Here is a 15,487-nt window from a genome sequence, read left to right as displayed (position 1 = left end):
GCTCTGCAGCAAACACAGCCTAAACTTAGCACCACCTCCTTTGATTGGGGGGGGGGAGGGGAAGGTTCACTCTAGCTTCCTAGAATGGCTCTGAGTCACCAAAGATGGTCCTGAGAATGTTGGCATATGGCTATCTTTAACATGTCTCTTGCCCTCTCCAACCTAGTGGATTTTGGTCTTCATCTCTGACCCTTCTTAGTCAGTCCTCTCAATTGCTGCAGGAGATGGAGTCTCATCTCCAGCAGAGGGTAGTCAAACTTGACCCTTTTTAGGAGTGCAGCCAAGTATTCTATTCCTGGTACTTCCTAATTCTCAAAGAAGTCAGAGGCATTAAAGCTTATTTTGCACATGTGAAAAATGAACAAATTGTTGATTTGGGTTCAAGATGAACTCCCTCCAGGTGATCTTTTCCTTCATTCAACCATGGGATTGGATGGGTGTTCTGGTTCTGAAATACTCTTATGGACATATTCCCATTCATCTCACCCATTCTTAGTTCCAACAGGTTCATGGTGAATAATGTGCACTACTAATACAAGGTGTTCCTCTTTGGTCTCTTGGCAGCCCCAAGGGTGTCTGCAAAATGCCTCACAATAGCGGTGACACTGCTTTGTCAGTATGACATCTGCATATTCCCATATCTGGGCAAATGATTGGTGATGGATCCATCTCCGTTGGGCGTTCTGGAATCTCTTGAAGTCCATTTGACTTTCCCAATCCCTGGGCTTCCTGGTCACCTTTGCCAAGTCATTCCCAAAGAGTTCAGTTTATAGGATCCTGGATAGATTCAGTTCTGGAAAAGGAATTTCTTCCTGTCCAAAGGGCCACATTGTTAGTGGGCATAGTAAGGGCTTTACTTCAGCAAAACTTTGTATCAGTAAGATTGGTCCTAGTCCTTTTTGGCCATAAAGCAGCTGCATTACATGTGCTCTTGTCTGCACATGCGGAACTTCAGTGGGGCCTCTGAAGCCAGTGGGATCAGCTCTGTCAACCATTATCTTGCCAAATTTGTAATCTCCAGGATGAGAGCATCACTTCTGTGGTAGAGGAATCATAAAATTGTACAGGAGGGTCTCTAGCTATGTATCCTACCATGTCAATCCTACCAGTGCCTCCAAGAAAGGTTAGGGCATACATACTGGTAGAACATGGACCTGAGGATTGTGTTCCCAGTAGAGTCATCTACAAACAACCACCTGGAGCTGCAAGCCAATCACTATGGTCTGAGGGTATTTTCTCACCTCCTCTTGGGAAAGAGAATCTTAATTCAGTCAGTCAACCTAGAGGTCATGTTCTAAACCAGTGCTTCCCAACCAGTGTGCTGTGGCACATTAGTGTGTCGTGACTAACCTGCAGGTGTGCCACAAGAACTGGGAATGGAAAGAGAGGGCACTTTCAGTCTTCTATTTTTCTCCCTTCCTAGCCTGCAGGATATCCTCCTGCTAGCAGAGGGCATTGGAGAGCGGTGCCTATCTGCTGCTGCTTCTTCCTTCTCTGCTAGCTCTCTTGCAAGACATGCTGGCCTCATGCTGTTACTATTGCAGAGGAATGTCAGCAGAGGAGGAAGCAGCAGCAGCAGCAGCAGCAGCAGCAGCAGGTAAGTGCTGTTCAGACATGTGTTGGCTCCTGTGGTGATGGAGGAACAGCTAAATATGCCAAGGGGTGTGGAGGGAAGGAAAGATGAATGTGCCATAGAGTGTGTAGGAGAGGGAAAGAAATGATGCCGGGGAGGGAAGGTAATCATGGCAGGGGGTGGGAAAGAGAGAAGATAATTGTGACAAGGGCTTGACTTGGGATGGGTGACTGGACAAAGAAGGTGATGATATCCTAGAGGCGTAGAAGGAGAGGGAAGGGAAGAAGGTGATAATGCCAGGGGAGAGTGAAGATTAAGATGATGGTGCTAGAGGGGTGGAGGGAAAGAAAGAGAAAGCAGGGATGATTCCAAAGGGTGGAGGAAGAAGGTGGTGATGCCAGGAATGGAGATAGAGAGAAGGAAAGATGATGCTAGAGGAGAGGCAAGAGAAGGTGGTAGTGGTGCCAGAAAGGTGGAGAGAAGGGAAAGGGAAGAAAAAGTGGTGGTTATGTAAGGTGGGTGGCGAGGAGAAGGTGGTGGTGGTGGTGGTGATGATACCAGGGGATGGAGGGAGAGGAGTTGGATAGAGGGAAGGTGGTAATGATGTTAGGGGAGAGGGAAGAGAAGGTCATGATACCGAAAGGGAAGAGAAGGTAATAATACTGGCGGAGAGAGAAGATTAAGGTGATGATGATGCCAGAGGGGGAGGGAGAAAGAAGAAAAAGCAGTGATACTGCCAGTGGATGGAGGTAGAGGGGTTGGAGGAAAGGGAAGGAAACAAGGTAATATCAGGAGAAAGGGAAGAGAAGGTGGTATGATGCCCAAAAGGTGAAAGGGAAGAGGAGGTGGTGTGGGTGGAGGGAGAGGGAAGGTGTTGATGATGCCAGAAGAGTTGAGAGTGAGGGACAGTGATGATGCAGGGTGTGGGAGAGAGAGAAGGGAAGAGAAAGTGATGATGTCAGGGGAAAGGAAAAGAAAGTGATGATGCCAGGATGGTGGGATAGAGGGAAGAAGGAAGAAGGAAGAGAGGATAAGGTGATGATGATAGAGGGTTGAAGGAAGAAAAGAGAAGGCGATGGTGCCAGGGATGGGGGAAAAGGACAGGGGTAGAGGAAGAGGGAAGGTGATGTCAGAGGTGGGATGACAGGGAAGAAAAAATTATAATTATGAAGGTGGTGGTCTATGATGAAATGATTCCTGCGCTGGGTGTGCCATGGGAAAATTGTTGTAAACAGGGAGGTACAGGCTTTTTGCCATGAAGCCATTTGAATCTCGTCATGGGCAAATCATCACGATGCTCATCTCCAGGCAACCTAACTTTAGGGAATCCAAAGTACATTGGTGAACTGCCTCAGAAGAGTGTTGCTACTGCATGAGTGGTCCTTGAACTAAAAAGTATCAGACAATTTATTTAGTTGCTGGGGAAAGCTGGTAATCAGCCTGTTTGTCTTAGAAGTCAACAGAGGTCAAAGCTGTGTTCCATGGGATCCGAGCATCTACAGATCAGCTTCCAATACTTTTCTGCTAAGCTGGAGCATCTGTCTACTCTATGCATACCCACTGATTGTTGGGATCACTAAAACTGTCTAGAAGATCCTTAAGGACAAAGCAAGGGTATTTCTTACAGCACTAGCCTGGCCTAGACAAGAATGGTATTCATGTCTCGTCCATTTGTCAATTTAGTCTTCAGTTCCATTGAGAATATCTGACAGGGCTCACACTGCTGGGGACTGTGAGAAGGTCAGATATCTACGCGGAGGAGTACGTCAAAGAGGTTGGATGGTCTGGAGCTGCCGTCTTCTGCCTAAGACAGCTGCCATTCCCCTTGGGTGCAGACGGATGCCAGGATTTCCAAGACAGAAGCAGGAACCAGGAAGAACCCGAAAACCAGGACCAGAGCAGGGACCATGATTGTATCCAAGGACTGGAGCAGAAAACAGGAAAAACGGCCAGGCAACAGGATGTCATCTTGTGAACTCTGTGTGGAGTGTCGGACTAGCAAAGGTGTGTTAGGGTAGAGCTCCTTATATACAGCCCTCAATTTGAGATACATTTTATGTGGGTCTCCCTAACTTTGCTTTGCTTAATATTTTCTGCAGGGTTCTTGATGGTGCAGAACCCCTGTGGCTCCACTGCAGGATTCTCTGGCCTTGGACACCTAGGGCCACTGGTTTGATTTCTGCTACCTCTGCCAATATCTCTTGACAGTCATCACTCAGGAGGACAGCAGAATCTGCCATCTGAACCTGCCATAGCTGGCTGTCACAGCGTGGATGTTGAGCGTGTGGTAACCTTTTCTTTACACCTTCCAAAGAAGGTAGAGGATGTACTCATTTTGACTTGAAAGCTTTCAGCAAGAAGATTGTATAGTTTCAAGTGGAAGAGGTTCTCAACTTGGTCTGGGGTACGCCATCTGAACCCTTTCTCCTGTTACCTGAGGAATTTGCTTCACTATCTGTTCTTCCTCTTATTCTCAGGCCATAACATTTCTTCAGTCAAAGTTCATCTCGGCGCCATTGCAGTATATCACCACCAAGTAGAAGGATTTCCAATCTTTATCCTTCAGTTTCCAAATTGATGAAAGGCCTGTAGCATTCCAGACCTCAGATCAGTAAACCTCCAGTGCCTCGGGCTCTCAATATAGTCCTAGTTCAACAAGAAATATATTGTGCTGTCAATTCAGCATAAAGAGTAAGATACAGGCTCTGGATTCGTTTTTGCCATACCTGCAATTTTTTCACAGTAAGGTGATTCTATGGACCCACCCCAAGTTCCTTCCAAAAGTGCTGTCTGCATTCCTTTTTAATCAAGTTATTGTGCTTCCTACATTCTTTCGAAGACATCATACATGTAAAAGAGAACGGGCTCTTCATTCCTTAGGTTGTAAGAAAGTCCTGGCATATTACCTAAAGAGGACTCAACCTTACCTATAAGCTTCTCAACTCTGTCCTTTGATCCCAATAGATTGGGAAGGGCAGTTGCCAAATTAACTCTGTCAAATTGGCTAGCAGAGTGTATTATCCACTGTTATGCTCTTGCTGGCTTGCAGATTACAAAACTATGTCAAGGCTCAAGTGAGAGCTATTGCAAATTCAGTGGCTCCTCTTAGGGCCACATCTTTGGAAGACACATGCAAAGATGTACTTGGTTATCTGTGCACATTTTCACAACCAATACTGTTTGGAAAGTGTAGACAGTAATTTTGGATAAGGAGTGATTTTCACATGATCACCCAATAGTTCACATTTCACCTGACGGGGGCCAGGTTGTTTTTAAGGGCTTCTGAAGTGTAATCCTCTGCTTGGAATTTCCTGCATATAATGGCAAATTCATGCCTACTTGTTGATGGAGAAAGCAAGTCTGCTTACTGGTAAACAGAGTTTTCCATAGACAGCAGGATGAATTAGCCATTTTTAATACCTGCCTGCCTCTCTAGAGTATTGACTACCTTACAAAAGCTTAAGCTCTGGAAGAAACTGAGGGGCTTATGAGACAGCATGCATGTGGGAACTTCCGTAAATACTCAGTAAAGGTTTTACGAAGCCGAGACAGCTGGATCTGTGTCTGCTTCATTAGATGATGTCACCCACATGTAATGGCTGATTCATGCTGCTTTCTACAGAGAACCTTTTTTAAAGTTAAAAAAATATTCTTTTTGTTTCTTACTCTCCTTGTCCCGCTATTTCACTTTCTCTTCCAAACCATCATTATGATGTTAATCATGTTTCCATTTAACTTTGATAGCCAGTTATTTCCTGTGATCAGTGGAGTAAACTGTATCTGCTGATATCTTATAGAGATGTGTGTCGTTTTTAGATTTTGGGTCGGGCTACGGGTCGGGTGCTTCCTGGAAAACTTAGTTTTCCAATGTTTTGGGGGGGTTTTTTGGCGATTCTCTACAAAAAAAACCCCCACCACAACTCTTCAAATTTACTTAATTACAACCCCCCCACCACCATCCCCCCCCTAAGACTTACTGAAAGCCCTGGTGGTCCAGTGGGGGTCCCGGGAGCGATCTTCCACTCTCGGGCCGTCGGGCCTGCCAGGAGTCAAAATGGCGCTGGTGGCCCTTTGCTCTTACCATGTGACAGGGGCTACCGGTGCCATTGGTCGGCCCGTCACATGGTAGGAGCAGTGGACAGCCGGCGCCATCTTAGAAAATGGCGTGAGCCATCCATTGCTCCTTCCATGTGACAGGGGCCGACCAATGGCACCGGTAGCCCCTGTCACATGGTAAGGGCAAAGGGCCACCAGCGCCATTTTGATTCCTGGCAGGCCCGACGGCCCGAGAGCGAAAGATCACTCCCGGGACCCCAACTGGACCACCAGGACTTTCAGTAAGTCTTGGGGGGGATCGGGATGGTGGGGGGTGGGGTTGTAATTAAGTAAATTTGATGGGTTGGGGTGGGTTTGGGGTTTTTTTTTTTTTTTAAATAAATCTGCCCCTCCCCCCGCGCTAACCCGAACAATGAATTTTCACCGAAGTTTGGGGAAAATCTGTCTCAGGATTTGGGTCCTCTGACCCATGCCAAATTGGACAATTTCTTTGAAATAGTCCAATTTGGCAAAAACGAATGCACATCTCTAATATCTTATAATACCACATGTCAATGCCATTTTATTATCAAATTCCCCTTTAGTGCTGTAGTCATTAAATGTGAGACTTGACTTCTGTAAATACTAAACAGTATGAATATGATATTATTCCTCATACTTGGCTGTAGTAAAATGTTGTTTAATTTTTCAGGTATCTTCACTTTAACCATATAGAAACTTTGGAACCAGAATCATTTAATCATCTTCCAAAACTCGAGAGGCTGTAAGTTTATCTACTGTTTCTTTTACAATTATTTGTGATACTTTGATGTAAATCTTTGATTGAGATGTCCATTCTATTTTTGGCAGATTTCTACATAACAACAGACTATCTAATTTAGCTCCTGGAACATTTCATGAATTGGAATCTATGAAAAGATTGTAAGTAAATCAATTTAAAATTGTGGGGGAAAGGCAGTAAAAAAAAAATAGAAAACTGGTAACATAAGAACATAAGATGTGCCATACTGGGTCAGACCAAGGATCCATCAAGCCCAATAACCAGTCTCCAACAATGGCCAATTCAAGTCACAAGTACCTGGCAAGTACCCAAACATTAAATAAATTACATAAGAACATAAGAAATTGCCATGCTGGGTCAGACCAAGGGTCCATCAAGCCCAGCATCCTGTTTCCAACAGAGGCCAAAACCAGGCCTCAAGAACCTGGCAAGTACCCAAACACTAAGAAGATCCCATGCTACTGATGCAATTAATACTCCAACTTGAACATGCGAGGGAATGTTTGCTCGGTGGTAATCTTGTACGGGGGTTATTCAATGAGGGTAACCGATTTGCAGTTATCCTCTCGTGAACCTCCGTCTATTATTCTTTTATTAAGTTCAAGTTGGAGTATTTTTGAGAAGGGAAGGAGGTTGGTTAGTGACTGATGCAATTAATAGCAGTGGCTATTCCCTAAGTAAACTTGATTAATAGCCGTTAATGGACTTCTCCTCCAAGAACTTATCCAAACCTTTTTTGAACCCAGCTACACTAACTGCACTAACCACATCCTCTGGCAACAAATTCCAGAGCTTTATTGTGCCTTGAGTGAAAAAGAATTTTCTCCGATTAGTCTTAAATGTGCTACTTGCTAACTTCATGGAATGCCCCCTAGTCCTTCTAGGGGGCATGCTACTAATGTCTGCAACAATCACTGGCTATTTCTCTGTTGATTAATAGCAGTTTATGGACTTCTCCAGGAAATGGTCCAAACCTTTTTTTAATCCCGGCTATACTGACTGCCTTAACCATATCCTCTGGCAGCTAATTCCAGAACTTAATTGTGCGTCGAATATGAAACAGTTTTCTCTGATTCATTTTAAATGTGCTACTTGTTAAATTCATGACGTGCCCCCTAGTCCTTGTATTATTTGAATAAGTAAATAAATGTTTCACATTTACCTATTCAAGTCCTTTCAAGATTTTGTAGATCTCTATCATATCCCCCCTCAGCCTTCTCTTCTCCAAACTGAACAGCCCTATCCTCTTTAGTCTTTCCTCAGTAGGGAGCCATTCCATGCCCTTTATCATTTTGGTTGTTCTCCTCTGTATTTTCTCCATCACAACTATATCTTTTTTGAGATGTGGCGACCAGAATTGCATATAGTAGTCAAGGTGTGGTCTAACCATGGAGCAATACAGAAGCATTATGACATTACTTGTTTCAATTGCCATTCACTTCATAATAATTCCTAACCTTCTGTTTACTTTCTTGACTGTCACAGCACACTGAGCTGATTTCAATGTAATATCAACTATGAGTGCCAGATCTTTTTCTTTGGTGGTAACTCCTAATATGGAACTTACTATTGTGTAACTACTGCGTGAGTTTTTTCCCTATATGCATCACCTTGCAGTTGTCCACAATAACCCGCCATTCTTTTTCTTGCTTAACCTGCCTCGCCCCCAGCGAGGTCAAACCCTGGCCTTGAGCTTTAGCCCCACAGTTCCAAGGCCATCTCGTGCAGCAGCCCCCCCAACTACATGAGATGCTACCCCCCACCACTCCATTTAACAGTACATTCTTCCCCAATATAACTTGGGCTTGGGTTTCCGCCGCCAACTGCGACAAACACAGCCCCCACAATCATCAACCCCACACACATCCATTAGGGAGGGAAGGAGGGACAGCGAGCCAAGACCCCGCCGTTGCTGCTGCCCGCCTGACAGAATGCTCACGCCTCCGCCTACGTCCTGGTAATGCACCGCTGCGAGCCAGTGGGGAGGCAGCAAATCAAATCGCTGCCTCGTCCCGCCCTTTTTCTGCGCGGGCACTTTGCCTTCCCCTCCCCCAGCCCCAGTTTTTTACCTCACCACCGCGTGCTTTTCCCTGTGTTATAGTCGTCGGTGCAGGACCAGCCTGCACCGCCTCTCCTATAGCAAATAAGTGTTGTTTCAGTCTTTACAGAAGAGGATGAAGGGAAGATACCCACACCTGAACCATTTTATTTCTAGGTGATGACTCAGAGGAACTGAATCAAATCTATTTGAATCTGGAATAAGTGCATTGACAAATAGTTGCAAAATTCCAGGGCCTGATGGTATTCATCCCAGAGTTTTAAAGGAACTCAAATATGAAACTTTAAATCTGTCATTCAAATCTGCCTCTATACCTGAAGACCGGAGGGTAGCAAATGTAACTTAGTTTTCAGAAAGGACTCTGGGGTGACCCAAGCAACTGCAGCTCGATGGTGATGTCTGTGCCTCATAAAATTGTGGAAAATATAATAAAGAACAAAATTTCTGGTCGTATAGATAATCATGGCTTAATGGGAAAGAGCCAGCTTGGATTTAGGAAAGGGAAGTCATGCATTACTGACTTTACTAACCTATTAGAGCCCTTTGAAATTATAAACAAGCTCGAGGATAAAGGAGAGACAATCAATATAGTACATTTGGATTTCCGGAAGGCATTTGATAGTCTGTCATGAAATACTTCTTAGAAAACTAAAAAGCTATGAGATAGGAAGCCTTATCTCATTGTGGAAACAGAGTAGGTCCTAAAGGTCAGCTTTCCCAGTGGAGAAAAATGAAGAGTGACCCAGAAATCTTTCCTGAGATCAGTGTTTATCTTATTCATTAATTATTTATTTAGAGAGGGAGCAATGAGTGAAATGATTAAGTTTGAAGGTGACACAAAACTGTTCAGATTAGTTAAACAAGGAAGATTGTGAGAAACTACAGAAGGACCTTGCAAGACTAGAGAACTGGGCATCTAAATGGCAAATGAAATTTAATGTGCACAAGTGTAAAGTGATGCACATTGGAAAAAATGACCCCGATTTTTCATACATAATGATTACATTAAGAGTATCCGGCCAGGGAAAAGGATCTTGGAGTCATTGTGGGCAGTTGAAATCCTAAACTCAGTATGCCGCAGCTGTCAAAAAAGCAAGTGAAATGCTAGGAAATTTTTGGAAATGAACAAAATAAAAAGAGAACATCATAATGTCTCTCTATATATATTGTAGATAAATGGTATGGCCCCATCCTGAGTATTGTGTGGAATTCTGATTACTCCATCTCAAAATAAGGATATAGCAGAATTAGAAAAGATTCAGAGAACAGCATCAAAAATGGTTAAGAGGTTAGAACAATGTTATGGTTAATGGTGTTTGGGTGGATCCTTGGACACTGTGGCAGCTGACCACGCCAACGGGGAGGCAGTCTCGTGAGGGACCACAGTGTCAGGCTAAACTCCAGACAAACACAGATTTGAATCTTTTATTAAACAGTTTATGGAACCACCAGAGGTGGCAGTAGTGAATAGTGGCTGTAGAGCCCGGCTGGGTGCATCTCTCACAGAACGCTGGAACAGCGGATCCTCTGTTGAGCAGTGCTGTAGTGGAAAGAGACACAGAGATATGAGTTCACAATAAGATTAGCATTCAGAGTCCCAAATAGAGATAGGAGAGCTCTGAGACAGGGAGAGCAGGCCCTTGAGGAGTGAGTACCTGATCCCTTAGAGCAGAGAGACTCAGTGGTGTTGTACCCACTAGCAGTAGCAGAGATTCTACTAGACGAAAGGTCTGGCACCGGAGCAGAGAGCAGGCCCTCGAGGAGCGAGTACCTGATTCCGGCGAAGCAGTACTGTAGAGAGAGATGATTTCTGTACTCACTGATGGTGACGGTAAGTTAGTTCTTCCAAGTAGAAGGGTAGAAGTAGCAAGCAGTGACACAGGGAACATGGGCCCTCGAGGAGCAAGTACTGGTTTCCTGATAGCACCTGAAAGAAGCAGAGAGGCCCCCGAGGAACGGGTACCCTGTTAGCGACCCCGAAGGGTAGTAAGAGTTCCAGGTACAGCTGGAGTGGCAGAGTAGCTTAGGAACGGAGAGCGAATCCCATCCGTATGAATCCTGTTGCTAACTCAACGAGCTAGCAAATACTGTAGGCAGATATACCCTGGAGTCGTGAAGATAAAGATGGGGGCGGCGTGCGTGTGCGCACCCTAGAGGTCCTTGAAGGAGAATGGCGGGAGGCAGCACCAAAGCCAGTCCGGGGACACCGGAAAAAATGGCAAGCAGACGCTGTGGAGGCCATCAGTCCAAGGTGAGCGGGAGGAGCCGCAAGTAGACAGAGGTAGGTGGGGTGAAGCTGTTGAAGACCGACGGACACAACAAACAGCTGCTTTATGAAGAAAGGCTAAACAGGTTAGGACTGTTTGGCTTGGAGAAGGGATGGTTGATGGGGCAATATGATAGAAGTCTACAAATCATGAAAAGGTGTGGAATAAGTAAATAGAGAACAGCTATTTACCCTTTTAAATAACACCAGGACTTAGGGACAGTCCTTGAAGCTAGCAGGTAGCAAATTTTAAAATATTGGAGAGAATGTTTTTGGGGTTTTTTTTTTTTTTTTACTCAGTACAGTCAAGCTGTGGAATTAATTGCCGGAGGATATAGTCAAGATAACTTCATTAGCTGGGTTTAAAAAGGGTTTGGAAAAGTTCCTGAAAGAAACATCCGAATATGGTTATTCAGCAGAACATAAGAAATTGCCATGCTGGGTCAGACCAAGGGTCCATCAAGCCCAGCATCCTGTTTCCAACAGAGGCCAAACCAGGCCACAAGAACCTGGCAATTATCCAAACACTAAGAAGATCCCATGCTACTGATGCAATTAATAGCAGTGGCTATTCCCTAAGTAAACTTGATTAATAGCTGTTAATGGACTTCTCCTCCAAGAACTTATCCAAACCTTTTTTGAACCCAGCTACACTATCTGCACTAACCACCTCCTCTGGCAACAAATTCCAGATTGTGCGTTGAGTGAAAAAGAATTTTCTCCGATTAGTCTTAAATGTGCTACTTGCTAACTTCATGGAATGCCCCCTAGTCCTTCTATTATTCGAAAGTGTAAATAACCGATTCACATCTACTCGTTCTAGACCTCTCATGATCTTAAAGACCTCTATCATATCCCCCCTCAGCCATCTCTTCTCCAAGCTGAACGGCCCTAACCTCTTCAGCCTTTCCTCACAGGGGAGCTGTTCCATCTCATTTATCATTTTGGTTGCCCTTCTCTGTACCTTCTCCATCGCAACTATATCTTTTTTGAGATGTGGCGACCAGAATTGTACACAGTATTCAAGGTGTGGTCTAACCATGGAGCGATATAGAGGCATTATGACATTTTCCGTTTTATTAACCATTCCCTTCCTAATAATTCCTAACATTCTGTTTGCTTTTCTGAATGCTGCAGCACACTGAGCTGACGATTTTAAAGTAATATCCACTATGATGCCTAGAACTTTTTCCTGGGTGGTAGCTCCTAATATAGAACCTAACATCGTGTAACTACAGTAAGGGTTATTTTTCCCTATATACAACACCTTGCACTTGTCCACATTAAATTTCATCTGCCATTTGGATGCCCAATCTTCCAGTCTTGCAATGTCCTCCTGTAATGTATCACAGTCTGCTTGTGATTTAACTACTCTGAATAATTTTGTATCATTCGCAAATTTGATAACCTCACTTGTCGTATTCCTTTCCAGATCATTGATATATATATATTGAAAAGTACCGGTCCAAGTACAGATCCCTGAGGCACTCCACTGTTTACCCTTTTCCACTGAGAAAATTGACCATTTAATCCTACTCTCTGTTTCCTGTCTTTTAACCAGTTTGTAATCTACGAAAGGACATCGTCTCAGGGAGAGCCATCACTTGTCAGAGAGTGAACAAAAAGAAATTGGACCTACTTTTTGGGATTGGCCATTGTTGGAAATAGAATGCTAAGGCTCGCTGGAACATTGCACTGACACAGCATGACACTGCTCTTGTTTTTACCTTTCTACAAAAAATGGTTAAAAATCATAAACTGTAGCTTTGCTGACACAACAGGAGCATAATGCTATGAGATATCAAGTATATCTACAATGAATGTTTGAGATATATTTGCATATAGCGGAGGCAGTGCATACAAATCTATCTTATGTATATTCATTGTGGATACCCTGAACATCTGAATGGCTGTGTCCTGAGGACTGGGTTGAGAACCCTGTTATAGGTAAATGCAGGAAAGTAATAGTCTAAGCAGAGCCTGTTGCTCTAAGTGTTTAGAATTTAAATGGACTGTCACTGCAGCATTACATCCTGTGCTATGAGGTTTCTGTGGAAATTTAACTGGTTTAGCAGAATGAAGCACTTCTCCATAGGAAAAGAGATTCAAAACACAGAGTACTACACAAAGGAATATTCATAAATTGCTATGGATTATGCCACAATCAAATTATCTTCCAATATAATGTTCTAATATTGGCTAACACTTTTTTTTTTTTTTGTAATTTACAATTTTATTAAAGTTTCATATTAACAGCTTAAGAATCACAAAGCAGAAGATGCATATATAATCCAAATATACAAGAACTGTAACCCAACATAACAATGAACATCCTCCAACAAAACAGTTATGAAATGAAATTAAAACACCGGATCTTTTTACCGTGCAAAGCATCATCTCTGCTTGCCCAAACTCAAAGTGATAACTCTTCCCATATCCCCCCTCCCCTCCCCGAGAACTAGAGGCAACAGGAATACCTATACAATTATTCCTACATATTATGGTGTGAGATATAGCACTCTGTAAACATCCGATGGGCGTTGTCCAAATTTATCGGGAGAAGATGATTCATAATTCAGTGATATCTGGTCAATGCCCCTGCACCACAAAGGTGGCGCACCACCCTGATAATGAACGAGGCGGCGCCCTCTCATTTACCGTACTGCCCTTTCAGCTTATTATACTACAGTAAGTGTCCCTCACCTGGGATTAATAGTAGCTAAGTTGAGGCATCGGGTGCCAAATCCAGCCACCACTCAAGCGGCTCCAGGAAATTCCTGGACTGCGGTTGGCGCCTGCGTGACGCTAAGATCCCCGCAAGAAAACGCCGCAACATATTTAACCGCTGCCTCACTTGAGTCTCTGAAGGAAGTTTATCCGATTTCCATGCCAGGGCAAGCTCACAGCGCGCTGCCATTATGACTATATGAGCAATCTTCCACTGAGCATGAGGTATATCGACCGGGAGGTTCAAGAGGACATTCTCAGGTTTCAATGCGAGCTGTCCACCAAGCATCTGGTTAAGGATATCTGTTATGTACGTCCAAAAGTTAGCCACCCTAGGACATAACCACCACAAGTGATAGAAAGTTCCCACCAGCCCACACCCTTTCCAACACAACGGAGAGACCTGGGGTACAATTCGGTGAAGCCGTTCAGGGGAATAGTACCACCTTAGTAAAAGTTTATAGCAATTCTCAGCTAATGGCGTGTATTGAGACGCCTTCTTGGTGGCCAAAAAAATCTCATCCCACTGTTCCTTGGACAACACCCTCCCCAAATCCGCCTCCCAGGCCCTCATATACCATAATTTCCGGTCCGGATCTGCATTGAAAAACCCATATAACCTCGATATTGCTTTCTTCAGATAATCCGCATTGGCGCACCAATGCTCTAATTGTGTTTTGCCCTTGGCAAGTTCACGCCCAATCTCCTCCTTCAGAATATAATGGCGAACCTGAATATAGGCAAACACATCCCCAGCTTGAAGCTGAAACTGCTCTTGTAATGTTGGAAAAGAGATTAAGGCCCCCTGTGACCACACTTGCCCCACTACGTGAATACCTCTCATGGCCCACGTCCGAGCAAATGTTGAGCCCCTCCCAGGTAATAATTGAGCGTTCGCCGTCAAGCTAGAACTGTGAAAATAGTGTCTATCCCCAACTAAGTGTGTCCTCCACATATCCCACAGTTTGAAAGTGGTCTGCACTGGCAGTGGGATACTACGTAACGGAAACCAAGCCTTTCTAGGCAGCCACACAGTAGCATTAAGTGGCATGTCTCCTACCAGGAATTGTTCAATAGAGTGCCACTGTTTCATCTCCCTTTTCTGATGCCAGTCTAGGAGTGTCCGCAGTTGAGCCGCCGCATAATACCAGCGAATGTTGGGCACCCCCAGCCCCCCATGCAGCCGTGGGCGATACAGAATGGTTTGTGATATCCTGGGGGGTCTACGTCTCCATATAAAGGAGAAAATTTTCCTCTGCAACTGTTTCAGCAACTTATTGGAAAGATGGATGGGTAACGCTTGGAAAAGGTATCCCAATCGCGGTAGAACATTCATCTTGATGGATGATATTCTTCCAAACCATGACAAATAAAGGCCCGACCACCGGTCCAAGTCATAGAAGAATTTTTGTAGAAGTGGGGGGTAGTTCAATTGATATAATTCTTGGAGATCTTTACTAATATACACCCCCAAGTATTTAATTTTCTTTGGGGCCCATTTGAACGAGAATTGGGATTTCAAGTTGTGCAGCTCCACCTCAGGCACAGTGATATTCAAGATTTCCGACTTGTCTACATTAAGCTTAAAGCCGGACACACTACTAAAAGTCTGCAACTCTTGTAGGGTCTCCCGAAGAGCTTGAGCTGGCTTAGTGAGGGAAAAAAGCACATCGTCAGCAAACATAGACATTTTATACTCAGTAGTCCCCAGAGGTACCCCTGAGATTTGGGAGTTGGCCCTCACTGTTATCGCCAGAGGCTCCAAGAAAATGGCAAATAACAAGGGCGACAAGGGGCATCCCTGTCTCGTTCCTCTGCCAATGGAGAACGCCTCAGAGTACGTCCCGTTTACCTTAACCCGTGCTTTGGGGTCTTTATATAATTGTTGTAAGCAGTTTAAGAAAAAGGGACCAAAATTCATATGCTGAAGTGTGCAAAACAAAAATGGCCAATGAACCATATTGAATGCTTTTTCGGCATCCACCGATAAAAGCACTAACGGGACGTCCTGTTCCCTAGCCCACC

At 44.3% G+C, this 15,487-nt stretch overlaps 1 protein-coding gene across 3 annotated transcripts in view; it reads left to right on the top strand.

Moving 5' to 3' along the window:
* Positions 1–15,487, top strand: part of PXDN (peroxidasin) — a 275,495-nt gene that overhangs the window by 94,808 nt on the left and 165,200 nt on the right. For all 3 annotated transcript variants that reach the window (XM_029595788.1, XM_029595787.1, XM_029595789.1), the window contains exons 5-6: positions 6,321–6,392; positions 6,479–6,550. In XM_029595788.1, coding sequence (XP_029451648.1) covers positions 6,321–6,392; positions 6,479–6,550 — 144 coding nt within the window. The remainder of the gene's footprint in view (positions 1–6,320; positions 6,393–6,478; positions 6,551–15,487) is intronic.

Source organism: Rhinatrema bivittatum, chromosome 3 (assembly GCF_901001135.1).
Source record: "Rhinatrema bivittatum chromosome 3, aRhiBiv1.1, whole genome shotgun sequence".
NCBI classification, from domain to species: domain Eukaryota; kingdom Metazoa; phylum Chordata; class Amphibia; order Gymnophiona; family Rhinatrematidae; genus Rhinatrema; species Rhinatrema bivittatum.
This window is presented reverse-complemented; position numbering and strand designations above follow the sequence as displayed.